General features: G+C 35.3%; 1 protein-coding gene across 5 annotated transcripts in view; it reads left to right on the top strand.

Moving 5' to 3' along the window:
• Positions 1 to 20209, top strand: part of LOC113411866 (uncharacterized) — a 55876-nt gene that overhangs the window by 12510 nt on the left and 23157 nt on the right. For all 5 annotated transcript variants that reach the window (XM_087963251.1, XM_087963252.1, XM_087963253.1 and 2 more), the window contains 11 exons: positions 1093 to 1247; positions 1339 to 1547; positions 1971 to 2110; positions 2808 to 2918; positions 4453 to 4611; positions 5430 to 5553; positions 9824 to 10033; positions 14881 to 15761; positions 16357 to 16496; positions 17344 to 17472; positions 18790 to 19121. In XM_087963251.1, the coding sequence (XP_087819377.1) occupies positions 1093 to 1247; positions 1339 to 1547; positions 1971 to 2110; positions 2808 to 2918; positions 4453 to 4611; positions 5430 to 5553; positions 9824 to 10033; positions 14881 to 15761; positions 16357 to 16496; positions 17344 to 17472; positions 18790 to 19121 (2590 nt within the window). The remainder of the gene's footprint in view (positions 1 to 1092; positions 1248 to 1338; positions 1548 to 1970; positions 2111 to 2807; positions 2919 to 4452; positions 4612 to 5429; positions 5554 to 9823; positions 10034 to 14880; positions 15762 to 16356; positions 16497 to 17343; positions 17473 to 18789; positions 19122 to 20209) is intronic.

Consider the following 20209-nt stretch of genomic DNA (forward strand, 5'->3'; position numbering starts at 1 on the left):
TTTTTCTGAGTTTTTGAGTTTTTCTGTATGATATCTCTAGATTTTCTGACTGGGATTAGGTTTTGGGAGTATTATTTTCTGGTGTCTGATTCTCCCTGTCACCAGACGATGGTGCTCAGGGATTATTATTTCAGAGTTAGGCCACAATGTTTTCAAACAGGGTTCTCTTTTGTGCTCTGTGTGGTCTGACATAACATGAAAGGTCAAGCACAATTTTTCAATGGGCTTTTCAGTATGCTTATGATAGCCAGCTCAAATGATCATCACCATTTAACCCCAAGAAAGCAAATGTGCTTTTAAAGATTGGCTTAAGTTCAGCAATTTGTTGGGTGGATAGCATGTTAAAATCAAATACTGTCAAGGCAGTAGATGCAGCTTTTTTTCAGTAGGAAATTTGTCTCATGGATTGCAGTTTAGCCTGTTCTGGGTGGAGTTGCATTCCCTTGAAAGAACAGACCTGCAGGTTGGGAGTGCTCTTTGATGAACTTCAGGTATCATCAAATTCTTAAGTAGCAGATTGGATAGAAAGAGTACCTTTAAACATTTATGGGTGTGTGCCATTTGCAGCCATTTTTTGTTGGTCAGTTTTTGTGATAATTACCCACACTTGTTACACCTATTTTTATTTATTTTATGTAATAATAACTGAAGTGTGTATAAAAGTTGTGACTGATGCAAAATGCAACAGGTAGGCTGGTAGTTGATGTCCACATTAAAAGATCTGTACTAATGTTTTCCAGGTACAATGTAAAATATTACTGTAAAGTTTTAAAACACCAAGTGCCATAGACTTTAACTGTTTGAAGAATATTCTTTCCTATTATGAAACTAACAAAACATTAAGATTTGTAGAGACTCTTCTAAAGTTTCTTCAAGCAAGCATGTATTGTTTTGGGAGGCAATTCCAGATCTAGAATAACACAATTCTATATGACCCCATACTTTTGTCCATAACACATTTTAAAGAAAATTCTTCAGTAGTTGCTTTCATTTATCACAAGAGTTAGTGGGTATTATATTAAGATGAGAAGAATGTCTTATTAATTTGAAAGTGGTTTCTCATTCTTTGTACATTTCATGTTGTCTGCCCAGCACGGTGTACAGAGATATCTTCAGTAAAGAACCAAGTCGCAGACAGCAAGCTAAAAGCAAATGGCTGGAGTCTTTCCAGAAACTGCATAAGATACTTCAGGAATATGCTACAATTGTTCTTGGTCAAGAAGATGCAGCCATGCTACTTAGAACAAGTGAGGAGGCTATCCAAATACAATCCTTATGGCATTTTGTTATATTTTTCAAGGAGAGAGTTATTATATTGATTTCTCTGTGTTTTCCAAGCTCTGCAGCAGGAAGTGGATCAAGGATTCCAAGTCCAAGGAAGACGTGAGGATCACTGTCACTGCTTCAAAAGAAATATAACTGACCTACAATGCAATCTGTCAGATCCCCAGGCATCTAAATACATTGACATCCACCCACTAAAACTAGAAGTGAACAAAACTATGAATGAACAACATCAAAACTTTGTGAAAAGCATTCATTCTAAGGTAGGATTAACAAAGGGGCATAGGTTGTCATGTTCCATACAAGTAAGGGTAAATTTAAAAGTACCCTAATTTTCAGATGGAAATATTTAAAGATTCATTGTCAATGTATTATGGAATCTGAGAGTTGTAATACATCTTATTATAGTATTGTATAAAGATTGTTGAAGTCTGTGTCTGGGCATTGTAGCTGTTTGAAAAAATGTATTGGGTATGCAGAAAATCTTGATTTCCTAATCAGCTATAGATCATAATGTTAATGGAAATTTGAAGAATTAAATTTATCACTGTATTTAACATTTATTCACTGTTACATTCTATGCCTGCCTTTCAGTCAAATAGTGTAAGAAACTTGGATCTTTTATTGTGTTAATCTACTTGCAAACGCTTTCCTTGAAATAGAAGTTAACAGATTTGCCTTTACAGCTTCGTCATACAAATATTTACAAGAAGAATGTTAGCTGGGGAAAAAGTGGCATCAATCCCAACAGGAATAGGACCCATGCCTACTACCTAGAATGCCTTTGCAATGACTTTCAGAAAATTGTTACTAATCATTTCAACAGGTTAGCTTCATATCTGCTTTTTAAAAAGAATTGTGGACACTGAATGGATAACTTATTCCTAAAACTAGGGTTTAGTCAACTGGTTTTCTATACTTAGTCCTAGAAATAGAACAAAATACATTGTTGTTGCCTTTCCTTGCTCAGATTCACTTCCTCAGACAAATTACAAATTAAATTCCATTGCCTATATTCATAGATCACTTCTAATTAATGGGAAATCACGACCAATTTGATTTCTGTGAGTGTTCTAAGTTTGTATAAGTTTGGATTCAACCCATAAGATATGAAGAGATAAATGGTGATACACTGAAAGTAACAGTAATATTCAATAAACTGTGATGTTATAAAAAGTAATATCTTTTTGAAAAAATGTGTTTGCTTATTGTTAATTGAATATTTTGAGGTCTATGCTATACATGTGTCTCTTTACTTATATTAAACCATTCTTCACCTTTGTGAAAATTGTAATTTTAAATAAATACTACACAAAGGACCAAACCTTATATCTGTACTGAATCAGACTAATCCAAGATGATCTAAGATATATCTGAATTCAAATGGAATTGGGAATTCCTTAAAGCAAAGCAAAGCAAAGCAAGTTTGGATACTTTCTTCAACATGCCCTTGTGAGTATAATTTCATGCTTTCATGGACACTGTAACATACAAATTATTTTTCTCTATTTCCATTTGACCAGAATCATCAGTTCAGAAGGAATGCCAGAAAGTCTATGTACTAAAAGAAAGCAAGAATTTAACATTCTTAATGATGAAGAGATTCTGGAACACATTCAGCATTATCAGGCCTTGTAAGTTTTTGGAGGGTATTCATCACAGGAAATATATTAAAAGTGGAAATGAGTTATAAGTGTTCACTAATATACGTGGTACCATAATATATGAATACATCTTTATTAGCTTCTTGTACTGTGGATATTTGAAGCAAGCTGGATTCAACCCTTTATTGGAACATTCAGGCCATTCCCCAAGAAAAAAAAATTATGTTGCATACTTTTAATGTTATATCACAATACAATAATGAAACAACATTAATGTAGTCTTGAACTGTAAAATCAGACAGGTAAAAAGTGTGTTGTGTTAGTGGCCTATTCATTTCAATCTATTCTACTATTAGACTACCATTAGACTCTTCCTGGTAGCATGCACTAAACTGACTTTAAACAGAGCAGGGCAAATATTTCTTAGAGTATTTACTCTAATTTGCAAATAACCCTTCCACCTGAATTGTTAAGCATTTAATTACTTCAGCACAGACTGAGAATTGCATGAATGGGATTGAAAATTACAGCTTTCAGTCACACAAAAAGTGCTAATCAGTATGTAGCCTAGGTCACAACAGCTTTGTTAGTTCGGATCATGTTTAAGTGGACTCTGCTTTACTCAGTCAAGTTTTTTGGGTTCACATTACACAATGAACACAGACTGTATTATCAAATGTGGTTAATTCCTTTATGGTTCCTTATGTTGTGTGAACACCACGCACTTGAAAAACCTTGAGGATTTTAAGTTAAAAGGAGGAAGAGGAGCAGAGAGTTACATTGTGCTTTATTCTAAACCAGTCCCATATCAACTATTCTAACACAGATATTGCCTTTAGTTTATTTAAATTATGCATACTTAAAAATCACTAAACAAATAACAAATGTTGCTTACACTATTTCTAAGTGGAGCATGTCCTGGGGTACAGAGATTAGATGACTGGTTTCCAATGCTAGCAGGCCACTAAAGGTTTATTGGTGCTTTGCAATATTTAGGTTTGGTTTAGTATGAATCTATATTAGCCCAAAATTACAGTATCTTCTCCAAACTGCATGCTGCTTTCCGTCCCACTTGGCTGGTTCCTCCTTGGGGCTGCAGTGGGAAGGGGTAGTTTTCTCCAAGTATTTCTCAGCACTTCCTGGGGCTTTTTACCTACAGCAGGGCTGTCAATTCCCAGATGGCCACATCCACACGCGGTTTAGCGAAGGGGGAAGAAGTTGCAATACGTGATGAGCTGAGTTTGACACCCCTGACCAACAGCTTCTCCTAAGAAAGGAAGTCCCTTTCAGGTTACCAATTTTGCAACTGCTATGGAATATATTTGTAGTTATTCTGGCCCCATTAACACTTTCCTGTTCAAGTGCAAAGCAAGGTAATAGTACTCCTATAAACATCTAAAAGCAGGCTTCTGAATGTTACTGAGAAAGAGGACTCCAATTTTAGTTCAAGAAAAAAGTCTTCTGTTAGAAGTCTGGGGTAAACTGTTTTGTTTAAGTTGATTAAAAATGGCAACTTTCACCTTTGCTATGACATTACAAAAATATGCTTTTCTGCTACAAATAGGATTAAACATATAAAAGGAAGAGAAATCTTCTTGAGCAAGCTGAAGAATCAGGTTACATCTTTAAACAGAAAAGTAACTGTTGTTTGTGGTGTGGCAGGATCGGGAAAAAGTGGGATCATTGCAGAAGTTGCTTCTTTGGCTTCAAACTGGATTTCTGGGTAAGAATAATTATTTGCACATTGCAGAAGTTTGGCTTCAAACTGGATTTCTGGGTAAGAATAATTATTTGCACTCCTTTCTGGCAGGGATATTAAGAATTGTAAGTCCTTGGAAATATAGGTACCTTGAAAATTAGTCTCCAAAAAAGTCAACATAGAATTTGGACAAATTCTTAACAGATGTTACTTATTGCAATCTGGCATGCTTGCTTCTTATGAATTAGCTTGATCTGGATCTCAAAGTCCTCTGAATTATGTAAAATAACTTTATGTTGAAAAATGAAAATACATATTTTGTAATTTGCATATTTTATGCTCAATTCAGTTAAATAACAGTTATTTTAAATATATATTTATTTAAAAAACATCTCATATATAGTATAACTATTTTATTTATTGAATTGGGGTAGGACACCATCAGCATAGGATCTTGAAGAAAGTCTACTAAACAAATAATAAAATATAGTTCTTAAAATGATCACAGTGCAGCACAAAACATTATTTCTAATAGATTCTGAAATAAAAAATAATCCAAACAATAAAAGCTAAGATTGTTTTGGTCCTTTTTTAATGCAAGTGGTTTTTAATTTTTTTTAAAAAAGAGCTCCCCTTGGAAAAATAATTTGGAGGAAGAACATTATGTTGCCCAGAATCCCCCTATTTTACCTTATTTTGTGGAACAGGGGCCATATTACAGAAAGGCAGTGTTTCAAGTAATCTGACCCAAACCCAAAAGGCTTTAAAGGTTTAAACTAGCAGTTTAAAGAGGCTTTTCCAAAGGGAGACTTTATTTGTTTATTTCTTCCTTTTTGATCCAGGAATCTCAGAGTTGTGCTTCGGTTTATTGGTATCACTGGAGAAAGCAGAAATGTCCGATTGCTGCTTCTGAGTCTTTGCTACCAAATAGCTGACATTTATAATGTTTCTGTTACTTTATCTGAGGTATTATTTATTTCCTCCTTGTTTTGATCAAGCAACAATGCATTTTTATTATGCTTCCATGCTTTTTCTTTTTTTAAAAAAACAAATTTTATTAATTTTAAAGACAAACAAACCATCATTAACCATTAAATACATAAACCTCTTTCCATTATAAATTTTACAAGTCAAATAAAACATTATTTAATACAACATAATTCTATTTTAGACCATTTCCATATGAACATACAAATATCTCTTATCAAATTTCTCCTTATTTCTCTTTACTCTTATTCAATTTCATTATTATTATTATTTTTCTCTATATTTATCCAATTTATAATTATCATCTATTTCTCTCTGACTTGATTACCATTATTCTCATCCTACATTCCTGCAAGGTTTTATTAATTCTCCCACATACATAAACACACAAAACACAAAAATATAAGACATCTTTTAGGAAAGTAACTTGGCCCCAGATACCTCTCTCTATATGGACTTCAATTAAGTTCATGCTCATCTTACATGCCATTACCTATTTTATTTACCATTCTATATCTTCTATATTAGCTTCTCCACACATTTCACTCTTCTTGATTCTATCTTATTTAATTCATTTTAATTTAAGTCATTATATTTGTATCTTTTGTCCATTCTTTATTACCCATTTGTCTCATTCCCTATAATAAAAAAGAAAAAGATTTTCTCCTGAAATCACTAATCAGAATATGATGCCTTTCTATCATCCCCCTAAATTAACATTTAAAATAACACCTAATACCCAATCTGATTCTGCTTGGTACATTCTATCTACTAACTTTTAAAAAGAAAAATAAATCCAAAATGATTAAATACATAGTTAAATAATAAATCTAAATATTGAATCTTATAACATTCCAATTATCTTTTCCAAAAACAAATGCTAGAATAATAAGTTTATAATAGCATCAACACCATAGTCAATTAGACTCTTTAATTAAACTCAATATTCTAAACATTCCCTTTAATATTTTATTAGGTTTTAAAATCAATCATTACTAAACATTTCAATATTTTAATCTTTTATTAATTCTTATAACATTCTAATTTTCTATTTCTAATACAAATACTACAGTACCATCTTATGTACCTTGCAGAATCTTTTTTAAAGAAATTATACATTACCCTTTGTCCCTAAAAAAAATTCCTCTTTTCCCATCTTGTTTCAAAGCTTTGTGGCTTTTTTCCGCCTTTTCCCTTCCTTTCTTCTCCCACAAGGCCATCTTACCCCCCCCCCTCCTAGCCTCTGCCTTGTTAGCTTCCCTTCTCTGTTGTATTCCTTTTTTCTTTTGTTTTCTAACATTATATTGATTTTGCATCTTATTTTTCTCTTTCTTGGGTGTTTTTTTAAGTCTTAAGTCCTTCATTTTCCTTCCTCTCTCCATTCTTTCTTAATTAAATTTTGAGATTCATTAAAGATGGCATCTTCTTCTTCTTCTGCCTCCATCTGTTGTTGTGTTTGTTGATAGATAGCAAGCGCCATTTCTAAAAAGAGAAAAGCTTCTTTCACAGCGTCCTTGCCTTCTTTTTTTATTTTTCCATATTCTTTTCTCAGTTCATCAACAGATAAAGCCATTATAAATCTTTTCTTTTTTCCTCTTTCTTCTTAAAACAACCAAGATATTTCAAGAGTTAGAATAGTCCCAAAGTCCCAAAGTCATCAATCAGTCCAAGCCAAAACAAAGTTCTCACTTTCTCTTCCTGGGGTAATATCAATTAAAAAAAAAAGAAAAACCCAATCTGTATTTTAAAGCCTTATTGCAATAAATTTCAGTCTTCAAATCCTTAAGGCATCTCCTCCAACAAGATCTTAATATTATATATATATATATATATATATATATATATATATATATATATATATATATATATATATATTGTGTTTTGATCTCTTTATTAGCCTTATCACACAACATTACAAGCCGTTAACACAGAGGCTAACACAGATACAGACAGATCCAGGATCTCTACACAAAGGCCATTACACAGCCCATTATACCAACATCAACTCCATCACAATCAGAGGCTGCAGCACAGCCACCAGCTGCCACACCACCCCACCACTTGTAATATGGCAGTCGGTCACACACTGCTTGCACTGGCACTAAGCGAAAGCACCAGCCTGAAGATGGCGAGTGGACTCGCCAACGTTGCCTAGATACTTTGAATCTTACGGGAGAAAACCCGAATAACCAAAGATCACACATCAGATCGAAACAAATATATATATATATATATATATATATATATATATATATATATATATATATATATATATATATCTATATATATATATATATATTGTCCTCCCTTCCCACTTATCACAAAAAGCAAGTTTTTACCTTCTATAAAAAGACAGGTTTCTCAATATCCATTTGTTGATTCCATAGGGAAAGAGAGTAAACTTCCTTTTCAGCACCTCAAAATTGCCGCTTATAATTCTCTTCTGGAAAGTATCATTCAAAAAGCCATAGTTTTCAGGATGTTAAATGTGTCTTAAAGTCCTGGGTCAGCCAAGAAAAACTTTCACTTCAAAAACTTTCTCCTCTTCCTCCTGCACATTCTTACCCAGCTGCCGGCTTCTTTGTGGCGGCCATTACAGACCGCCGCTTCACCGTCTTGAGAAAAGGGGGTTTTGCCAGCCGGGGAGGGGGTCTGCAACACCCCCAAACCCCTCTCCGGATCCCCCCTATCTTCAGCCGCCCCTGCAGGGCAGCCTTAGCCTCCAAACCCGTCCGGATTGGAGGCACCAAAACGGCTAGCGCCGCAGGGATCGCGCAGTATCGCGAATCCCTGCCGCTAGCGAAGCCGACAAACCGGAAGTTCCGCTTCCATGCTTTTTCATATGAAGCATTAGGCAGCAGATCACAAACCTTGGGACCGAGATAGGATCAGTGCTCCCTATGAGTTTTAGGGCAGATGGATACCTTGAGGAGAACAAAAAACTGAAAACACAACAAGTTAATAACAAATAGTCACACAGAATTAGTTTCTAGAAATAAAGCACAGATTAAACACATTTTTGTCCATAAAGTATTATGATATTTTCCATGAGTACAAAATATTTTGAAAATAATGACACTTGATCTGATAGAGGTAGAGAGCACAAAATGCCTTTTGGGTTAATTTTATTTTATTATTTTATTCCCATCACATATCAAAACAACTCTCAGTGGTTTACAGCATTAAAACATTCAGATCCTTAAAATATTTTGAAACAATAAAAATAGAAATCACAATCAACATAAAATTATAGTAAAAAGATGAGGGGAGAAAGAACAGGGTGCATGGGAGGAGTGGGAGAGAGGAGATTAATGTATGGTCAGAGTGGCTAGTGCCCTTTTGTTATCTGGTCAGCACAAGAAAGCAAGGAGAAATCCTTATTTGCATCATTGAGCACAATCTAAAAATGGTGTTGCAGAGAAGCAGCACTGTGTAAACACACAAGCAATTTCTCTGCAATAACATTTTTAATATGGTGATGCATCTCTTTAAAAATGTTCTCCTTTGCTAACATTTAAAACTGTTGTGCGGGCTATTAGGAATTTTAATTGGACTTCCCTCCCACCCTAAGTCCTCTTAGAACTATTTGGCCCCTAATTAATCTGTTAATCATAATTATACCTTCTAATAAAACTTCAGGTTTTCTCCTGATTGTGTAAACTCTCTGAGTTCAGATTGACTCCTGGTCAAACAAGGGAACATCTATGCAGCTTTTTTGGGCAAAAATAGGAGAAAGGCATTTCCATCGACTTCTAGGAATTGTTTTGTTTTGAAATTTCCCACCATCATCTGCAGCCATAAGGTTTTCTGATGGTCTCCGATCCACATCTTTACTAGGCCTGACCCTGCTGTTTATTTAGACAAAATTGTAGTATTTTTCTAAAAGGCTTAATATAGATAATTCTCAAAACTTACAGTACTATCAACATTCTTAAAACTGTCTCAACCCCTACAATTTTACAATTTTTCTTTGAAAATGTTTCACTTCTCATCCAAGAAACTTCAGAACTGAAGGAGAATTGACAAAGTTTCTTGGATAAAAAATGAAACGTTTTAAAAAAACAACAACCCCAAAATACTCAGTTGCCTTTTGGAGAAAAAAAAAGCACTTTAGGGACAGCCCTCCTGTGTTCCAAAATATCTCATCTGAATAATTTTTAAAGCATGCAGAGCCCTACTAATAGTCATCATGGGCTGATCTACAGCACAGAACTCATTATCTAATTATATTTTGTGTTTCTCAAAAAAGGATTTTGAGGGACTGGTAGAAGAATTTTCCTCTCTGCTGGAATTTGCTACACAAGACAAGCCACTCCTAATCTGCTTGGATAATATAGATGAGTTATCAGAGGAATATGGTACTGATCTTTCTTGGATACCATCTGAATTACCAAAGAATGTGCATTTTATTGTTTCTACTTGCTCAGAATCAGACATTTCATGCATAAGAAAACTGAAGGTAAAATGAAGTTCCTGAATGAATTGTTTTGCATTCCATATCTTCTCAAATAGTTGGGATTCCAAGGAAGCTTAATAATGCCAGGCATCTTTGAAGCAAAAGCAACTGGGAACATAATAATTTTGATTCCTTATAATGGGTTATAATCATACCACTGTTATAATCAACAGAATCAAAATTATTATGTTGTCAGTTGCTTTTGCTTCAAAGGTGCCCACTACCAGGCCATGACCTATTCAGAACCAGGTTATGCGAGTGATGGGCTGGCATGTATCCATGCCTGCTGGCCCATGGTATCCTCAAATCGAGCTGCATGCACACTGACCCACCATTCATGCAGCCTGCTTCCCCTCTCCCCCATCTCCAGCCATGCCGCCCAGCTGCAAAGGTTGGGGACTGCTGCTTTATAATAGTCATACATTTTATGGGATCAGCACAGGATTCACAAAATTGTCCACTAATCACCCTACTATCGGGGCAAATAAGGCACATTTTCAGAACTTAGATTCATTGAATTATGGAAAAGGAAGGGTTACATTTAGAAGTTGCCATTCCAGAATATCTAGAGTGGCAGAATACTATTTTTGTTCTTTCCAGTTCTCAGGAAAAGTTATGTACCAGCCTTATTGCCAGCATTCTATTAACCAGTGTTGTGGAATGATGTTAAATTCACTAAACGTTATGGAGAATATATTATATTCCAGCACATTTCCCTATCTATTAGTTATGTTTTTATGTTCCTTACACAAAATGATAATAGACCAATGGTTTTGTTTTGGCTGTTGGCATACAAATCTAAAATCTTTTATTTGTAAACTGGAAAAAATAATCAGTCATTGTTGTTTGAAGCTCAGACCTGAATTTCAAGTTTGTATTAATATACGTACAAAGATGAAAATGAAAATGAGAAGTTTTGTGTATAAAGCAGGACTTTTTTCTTTTTAATTTTTTTTTAAACAAGTTTTATTTTCAAGACAAACAATACATACCGTATTTGCCGGCGTATAAGATGACTTTTTTGCCCTGAAAAACATGCCTCCAAGTGGGGGGTCGTCTTATACGCCGGGACTCCGACTCCCACTTCGAGCTTGAGTTGCAGCCGGGAGGGAGGCTGGGGGAGCGGGTGTGTGTGTGTGTGTGTGTGTGTGTGTGTGGCGGGTGTCACTCGCCACGTGCTGCGCAACCTTTCCCCTCTTCCTTCCTTAGCGGTGTGGGGAGGAGAGGATTCAAGATCCTCACGTGCAGCGTACTTTTCTCTTTTCTTTTTTCTTTTTGCACGCAGGTTTTGCATGCGGGCGGCTGTAGGTTAAGGATGGGGAGCCCCGGGTGGGTTATCAGGTTTTACGGTGCTTCCAACATGTGCGAACGGTGGGAGAGCGGAGAAGAGAGCGAGCGAGCACCCGCTGTGTGAAATCCTGCCGTCAAAGCAACACTGGGGGAGGCAGGGTATAAATTTACCAGGTTAATGTAGCAATGGTGATTAATGCCCAGAACATTGTTTTGCGGGTATTGGGGGTGTGTGTGTGTGTGGTGGTGGTGAGGAGAGGTTGTCCTTTGAATGCGGAAAAGTAGGTGTGACCTTGTGTAGGAAAATAAAGAGATCCTTTTAGCGTGTTTGGCTTCTTTGCCTCCCCTCGCTCGTTTTGACGTGGAGATAATGGCCTTCGGGCGGAGGAAGAAAACGGTAGCTGGATCATTTCAAATTTCACTTACTCTCCTGCCTCACTTCAATATGTCTGAGCGACTCCAGATACTGGAAGACTTTTTGAATGAAAGTGTTACCTCCATTTTTTTAAAGAGGGCCACTTGGGGAAAAAAAGATTCTAAGGAATTCCTTGTTTCTTGATTAAAGAGAAGGCATTGAATATACTGTTCCTTGGCAGCCTTTTCAGTGTCCGGTTTTTAGTGTGTGTGTGTGTGAGAGAGAGAGAGAGAGAGAGATCAGCTGTATTGAGAAGAGAACGTTTCCTGTGTTCTCATTTTATTTACAACATATTTTACGCTTAATGGTAAGCAATGAAAAATATTTTTAAAACTCATTTCTAAACTCCATAGCTATTTGCATATTCTTGGTTCAAAATTGATTAGCTCATTTCAAAATTGTCCAAAGCAGAAAAGTGCGTCAAAAAAAAAAAAAGTGCAAAAAGTGGAAGGTGTGTGGAAGAGGGGGTAGTCTTATACGGCGAGTATATAACAAACTCTATATTTTGAGTGGAAATGTTGGGGGTCGCCTTATACGCCCAGTCGTCTTATACGCCGGCAAATACGGTAAATACACATAAACACAAAACATAAAAGCATAAAAATCTCTTTTCTGAAAATTGCTTAGTCCCGGGTTAAAACTCTTGGTACAGACACAAATTCAAATTCATATTCATTTTACATACCATTTCATATCTTATTAACATTTTCAATTTTCTATATGACTTCTCCTCTCCTTTAAATTTTCCCAATTTTATTTTATTTTATTTATCTCCTCTCAATTCGTATCATGATATTTATTATTCTTTGTCTGTTCTCCAGCCAACCATTTATTTTTCTTCTTTAAAAAGAAGAAATACTTCTCCTGTACACTATATAGAGTATGATGCCTTTATCTCTTTCCCTATATTTATAATACTTAATATAAAACACATGACATACATTGGGATTCTGTCTGGTACATTCTAAAATTATACTATATTATCAAAAATAATACAAATCTATTCATTAGTATTGATATTCATTCATATCTTAAACGTTTAACTCATTGCTTTTCAATTAAATCACATACTTTTATGGGAGCCCTATTTTCCATAATTATTCCCCCACATCACCTATTATAGCTCAATATTTCATTAAATGTTCCTCCTTCTTCTACTTCAAATCTCATTTCACAAAAATTTCACTAGTATACCATATTCTAATCATTAATATTAACAATCATTTATATCTTAAACATTTTATCCATTTCAATTAAAATATCATGCCTTTGTGGGAACACTTATGCTTTCCAAAGATTATTACCCCCCCCACATCACAATCTTGAATCATGTTTCATTACAGTACTCCCTTTTTCTTAACCAAAAATTTCACTAATTTATGTTAAATATTTTATCACATTTTAAGTTACATATTATTTCTAATTTTCTATGATTACTTCTAAATACAAGTATAAAAATGCAGTCTTATGTACCTTTCTAGAATCCCTTTAACAATAAGATTTATCCATTATCTCTAAAAACTTTTGCTTCTTAACATCTTGCTCCCCACCATTAGGACTTCTCATCCCTTCCTTTCTCTCTTGCTTCTTCTTCTCCTTGTCCTCTTTAACCCCTTGTCTCTCCACCCTTTTATTCTGCTTTCCCCCTTTCTGTTGTTTGTTAACATAATGTCCCCTTTTCACCTTATTCTTCTCTTTTTGGGCTGTTTTTCCAGATCTTAAAGACCTTTTTTCCTTTTTTCTCTTGCTTTTTCCCTTCTCCAATCAAAGTCATTTGTTCATCAAAGATGGCTTCTTCTTCTTCTTTGTCCCCATCATCCTCATTCTGCTTCACATAAGTATAAACCGCCATTTCTAAGTATTGAAAAAATAGTGCCAAGACCATCTTCCCCTCCTTGTTTTTCTCTTTCATATTTTTGATATATAAGTTTCAATCCATCCATAGATGATGCCATTGTGTAGAGAAAAAGTTTTTCCAAACAACCACCCAGATGATTTAATCAGAAGTAATTTCCAAAGGTTCCAAAATCACCAAACAATCCAAACAGACTATTTCTTTTAGATACCTTCTTCTTCTTCACTTTCTCTTTCTGGGGTTAAAGTAATCACAAATCCTTTTCAAATATATTTTTGGAAGTTTTTTAATGTTTAACAACTCTTTGCAATTCTAGGCAATCTTCTCCTTATTTTAAAATTTTGCTCTAATTTTTTTCACTCTCCTTCCCACTCACAGCCAAAAAGGTGTTGTTTTTTTCCGCTGTCACTTTAGGAAGGAGAGTAGAACAAAAGAAAACTTTCCCTTTAGAGTATTCGCAGCTTGTAACTCTACAAGGAACAATATATACTTAGCAGCCTTCAAGGTTCCAGGTCACTTTCTCCCGCCTTGTCCCGGTTAGAAGCAACTTTCACTTTTCTTCCAGCTTTCTCCCTCCTGCACCTGCTTGTCCGGCTGCAGCTTTCTTCGTGGCGGCCATTGCTGACCGCCGTTCCTCCGCCTCGGGAAAAGGGGTTTAGCCGGCTGGGGAGGGGTTGCGGCACCCCAAACCCCTTGCCGGATCCCCTGTCTTCAGCTGCCTCACCGGGCAGCTATATCCCCCAGATCCAAATGGATCGGGGAACTTTATGCGAACGCAGCAGGGATCGTGTCGCGAATCCTGCCGCCAAAGCTTGCAAACCGGAAGTCGACTTTTTCTTTTTAATTTATAACAAAGTGTGCGTGTTTAAGGTGAAGGGTGGGTCCAACAGAAAAGCTTCTCATGTCTTATCTCCCTGGTATTTTGATCTTTTCTCAGTCTCTTATAGTACTAGGTGGACTTGGTGAAAAAGTGCTATGAAATTGAACTCAGGAAGACAAGTTAGAAGGGGAAAGATCTGTCCTGTTCCTTTATACACAATTTAATGTAAACCTACTTTGCAGCTGTGCACACACATATACTAAACATGGACAATTTCAGCTGAGTTTTTAGTTTATATTGTAAACCTAAAAATCATAACTGTGATTACTGGATTAAGTGACAGAAAAATCTCACTGTAATGTTAAATTTCCTTTGTTCTAATATTTGATTAGATTGTCTTGCATTTGATCCTGTTGATTTTGTGATTGGTAATAATAATGCAAAAACTGAGATATATTTATTTTATTTAGAAAATAACCTTGAAAGAACATTTTTTTCAAATACCTCCTTTAACATTTGAAGAAATCAATGAAATTATCACCTGCTGGCTCAAAAAGGATAATCGAAGACTCTCTCAATATCAATTCAATTATTTAATGGAAGCATGCAAAGCCTGTCCATTGCCACTTTACTTATACAGTGCTTATAAGGAATCCTGTTTATGGTCATCTTTCAGCCCAGATCAAGAGGTGTGTCTCCCTCAAAGTATACCTGACATATATTCTTGGAGGCTGAGCAGAATGGAAAAATCTCATGGAGAACAAATTATACAAAGGGTGGCAGCTTATTTAACACTTTCAAGAAATGGCATCACTCAGGAAGAATTGCTCAACCTTATGTCAATGGATTGTGTGGTCATTCAAGAAATAAATAAATTCCAAAAAAGTTCAGTGTCAGCATTTCCACTAGTGTTATGGCTGAAATTTTTAGATGATTTTGGAGATGATTTGAGAGAGCAAAGAACTGATAACACATATGTTTTTACTTGGGCTCATACTTCTTTAAAGCATGTGTGCATACAAAGATACCTGAAATCACAAGATTCCCAAATATCACTACATGCTATCTTTGCTGACTATTACCTAGGTAGAAGCTCACAGGAGTTCAAGAAGTGCAATGAACCATCAATATTTCAGCCTCTTGCCTGGACTCTGAAAAAAGGATCCAAGACCAGCTACAACTTCAATGTCCGTAAAATCTTTGGGGCTCCATATCATCTCATCAAATCAAAAAATATTGCTGTTCTGATTAAAGAATGTCTCTTTAATTATGAGTTTCTTTTGTACAAATCCTGGGCCTCATCAATTGTCAGTATTGAAGAAGATCTAGAAGCAGCTATTAATGCTGACAGGTCAGTTCACAATAGTAAAATAGAATTCTGCATTAACCTAATATAATGAAGCAACTCATTGTTCCCCACTTACTACATTACCCTGAGCTGGCTAGGATTTGTAATCCCATTAGAACTAGGGGGTTCCAGAGGGTATCAACTATGGAAAGTCTGGAATAGTCTGTGTTGAAATAGGTTTTAGAGATTCACAATGCATCAAAATAACATTCAAATAATCCCTGGCTGGAGAACTTGTAGACATTATTTACTTTATCAGATCTGTATGCCATCTTCTCACAGAACTCTAATTGGCTGTTTTTGAACTCCCCTAAATCTTGATAGGTGTGCCTGCTGGCTAATAATGAAGGGAAAAAATAGTTCAACAACTCACTAGATATCATGTTTCCTACCCTTAATAAGAGTATTTCAACACTCTAATTATTTGTCACTCAACGATTTTGTGTTTATATTCTACTCATTTTGTCATGCAATGAATAAGAAATACAATAGCTCAGCCTTAGAAAGCTGTATTAAAAACACATAAGACATTTGCTATGAGGGCAAAGAAATCAAAACTCTGCATGCTGACCTTTTTTTCCTCTGGCTCCCCCAACAGGACTATACCTGACTTAGTCTTATTAAGTGAGACTCTCAAATTGTCCAAGAGGGTTTTAATAAAAGATCCATGCCAGATGGCTTCACAGCTCATAGGCCGTCTCCATCAGATTGTTGCAGCTGATATACCAGTAGCACCAGGTAGAGCAAATTATGAGCCTCTGATTTTTATAGAAAAATTCCGATTCTACATTTCTTTATGGTGTTTTGGTTTTTAATCTGCAGATGTCACCACTGGGATATAAACAGCAAAGGCAGAACTAAACTATACTATTCATACATACCTGGAGAATTAATCCCATAAAACAAGCTGCAGGCAAACATCCAAACGAGTTTGCAAGGGAAATGGGGTGATTCATGAAATAAGCAAGACCTAAACCTAGGTTTACATTAGAAAACATTTATAGTTTAAATACATAACTAACAACAGGATAGGCAGAGTGGAGCCATTTGAAAAGAACTGTTTACTCATTTCTAAAGGATAGCAAGGATTCAAAGCAACTCAGTTCTTTAGCTTTAGTTTAAAAGAATTCCTGATGTATTGATTTGAATGACTGAAATGTTTATTGGAGTCCCAAAGTGGATCTCTTCTATGGAAGGCCCATTTCTCTTTAGCATTGTGAGCTCTATTGATAGCTACTCCTTGAGGGGGGGGGGGAATAGTTCATTTGAATTTATTATGAAATTAATCATTAGTTATTTTTAGAGAAATGTTTCTAATAATGTCTAAGCCAAATCTTGTATTAATTGGGGAAACTCTTACCTCTAATTGCTACAAGATTCAATATGGAGTTTTTAATTATAGAAGGTATATGATTAATAATTACACTTTGAAAGTTATATCTCTCTCTGATACAAAAAGTACAGAGGATCTATATATGAAAAAGTTAATTTTTAAGAATTGGAAACAGTAATGTACCATGTAATATTTCCTGTGTAAGCTGTATATTACAGTATTATTAATATATATTTTTCCATGTTGATTCAGGTGATCCAAAAAAATACCTTTACCTGCCAGTTCTTTTATCTCAGTGTCAGAAATCTTCTATTCCTGTTCTTATACCTTCAACTTCTTGCCTTATACCTCCTGGTGGACTTCTCTGTGATTTTTTGAAAGGTGACAATATTATCTTTTTAGAAATTATTTAATCCCTAATTCATGAAATTTTTTACATAGGCTGATTTTCATAAGATTTGGCCAGTGCTGTGTAAATGTATATGACTTGCAATTTGGTTCAGAGAAATCAATTTCGCTACTATATAGGTGTGCTGAAGTCTGCCAATTTAATGAGATAGTTGGTTATTATACTCACGAATTTCTTTTCTTTTAAACTTTAACTTGGTGGTGCTGGAAGCAAATAGTTGGACGAGCAGCAAAATAATTAACCCTCTTTTATTTACAAATGTAATCATTGTTATCACAAAGTATGTACCCAAGAGAAAGATAAATCTTTAATTCATTTTTGGAGTGTATCATTTCTTAAGCATTGATGCTATGCAATCTACCTCTGACATGTGTTATTGATTTCATGCTTTTACAGTGCTTGATAATAACATGTTTCACAATGCTCCACTCTCTGATAATACCAGGTGCCCATTGTGTAGTAACAGCCCACTGATTAAATTTTTATGTATGACAACCAGGCACAAGGAAACAACTCTCACTATTCTTTTAAGGATATGAATCAATTCTTGCATTGCGTTAAACAATGCAGTATAATCAGTAATAGGGTTTTAATTGTGAAAAAAATATTTCCTCTAGTTATAAAGGAGGCACCAATATTGTATTTTTATAAGACAATGGCAGACCTTATTCTCAGAGCTGTTTAAAGGTTTACTGTAGATTTACTAATTGCTTCTTTCCACGAAATGATTTTAATCAGTTTTATTGCTCTTGGGGTTTGAGCAGAGCAGTTCTAAATATAAATCAATTGGCTGCAATCTTTGATGCTCTCCATCTGGCCATCAAGACAGAAATAAGAATTGAGAGATGTTTGTGTTCAATTTTGTTTGCTGCTGATAGTTGCAATATTTTTGTGTTCAGATCTTTGTTCTCTTCCAGGACTTCAAAAAATATCCTGGAAAGGAAATTGTGTAGATCAACCAAGCCAAATTTCTCTACCTTTGATTTTATTAGCATCACTGCTCAGAGGGAGAAGCCAAAAGGTGTAATTTGATTGAGAGTTGTGCAAACACATTAAATATGAAAAAGCTCTTCTCATGTCAAAATGTTAAGATATCTGAAGATAGAATAGAAATTATTGATTAAATATATGATATTCATAATTCTCAAAGTATTCATCACACCAGCTGTAACAATGTGGCTAAAAAAGCTATTAATTTCTCTGCAAAGAAAGGTCAATAGGCTGATTTTATTGAAATTAATCTTGTACCTGTGGAAAAATTCTAAAATTGTGCTGCCATGAATTTGTAGGTCATTTGGACAGAATTACAGCACTAGGAGAAACTCAGAAACAGCTCGTAGCTGCAACAGTTTCCAGGGATGGTATTTTGAAAATGTGGGATTTGACTCTTGGCAAAGCGGTCTTCACTCTGCATGAAATTGGGAAAAATATTAGTGCTATCACGGTATGTTTGGATAACAGGCTGGTGGCTGTATCTGACAAGGCCACCATTAAAATTTGGGATCTTTCCTTGCAAAAAGTGGTATACAGTTCTGGTGAGTTTTTGGATACACCAATACTAACATCTTCAATGAATGGACAACTTCTGCTGGCTTTTTTTAGTGGGAACCACAAAATTCAGGTGAGTTAGTTGTTTAGAAACTCAAGTCTATATGCTCTGGTTAAACTTAGCTGGAAATATTTTTTTGCCCTTTGCTCAGCTGATATGCATAACTGTAAAAAAGCCACAAACAGGTGATTTTGCCAGCATTGCTTCTCAGAGAGAGGAGCCAAAATTTATAATGTAGTTAAGAGAGTTGTACAAATGCATTAAATATGGAAAAAGCTCCTCCCATGTCAAGATACTTTGATAGTTTGAAAGGGAGAAATAACCCAGTAGACAGAAACCAGCTTTATCTGCATATGTTATATAAAGAAAACAAAATCAACTATTTCAATGGGAATTAATTATTCATTAATAGTGGATGTAGATAATCAGATTTAGATAGATGGTTTGCTATAGACTCTAGAAACAATATGTTTAAAAATCATGCTTAATTAAAAGGGTTCTTATACTGGTGGCCCTGCTTATTTGCAAGGGTTCCATTCCAATCAGGCTACTGGGTTCAGACAACTGTAAATGTATTTTTTTTTTCTGTTCAATTGGCTCTGGTTCTTGGAGAATGCCTGGACAAGTCTGTGCAGTTTTCTTTAAAAGGTTTTTCAAAAGTGGTTTTCCATTGGCTGAGAGAAAGCCACTCAGCTGGCTTTGTGTCTAAGGTAGAACTCAGGACTCCCAGATTCTAACCTAATGCCTAATACCACCACATCAAACTGGTTCTCACAGTACAAGAAATACAATGCAAAATATATCTTACATATGTGTAAAACTCTGCAGATGTATAAAATGCATTTAAAAAACCCCTCTATAAATATATGATACCTTTACCCCGGTTAGAAGAGCTGGTCTGTATTTTCCAACTGCAGATAATGAAACCCAAGATAATAAGGGTTTCTTGCATAACTACCGTATTTATCGGCGTATAACACGCACAGGCGTATAACACGCATCTTCATTTTAAGAGGGAAATTTCAGGAAAAAAATTGTGTCCCATTCTGCCTGCCTGCCTGCCTGCCTTAGTTTCTGGTTGTTTGGGAGCAGCTTCGCTGAGAATAATAACTATTCGCCTCTTTTACTCAGCCGAAGCTGTTCCGATTCAACCATTAACG

The sequence above is a fragment of the Notechis scutatus genome, chromosome 4 (genome assembly GCF_049901735.1).
Source record: "Notechis scutatus isolate UNSWTSFEM ecotype Mainland chromosome 4, rNotScu1.2, whole genome shotgun sequence".
Lineage (NCBI taxonomy): Eukaryota > Metazoa > Chordata > Lepidosauria > Squamata > Elapidae > Notechis > Notechis scutatus.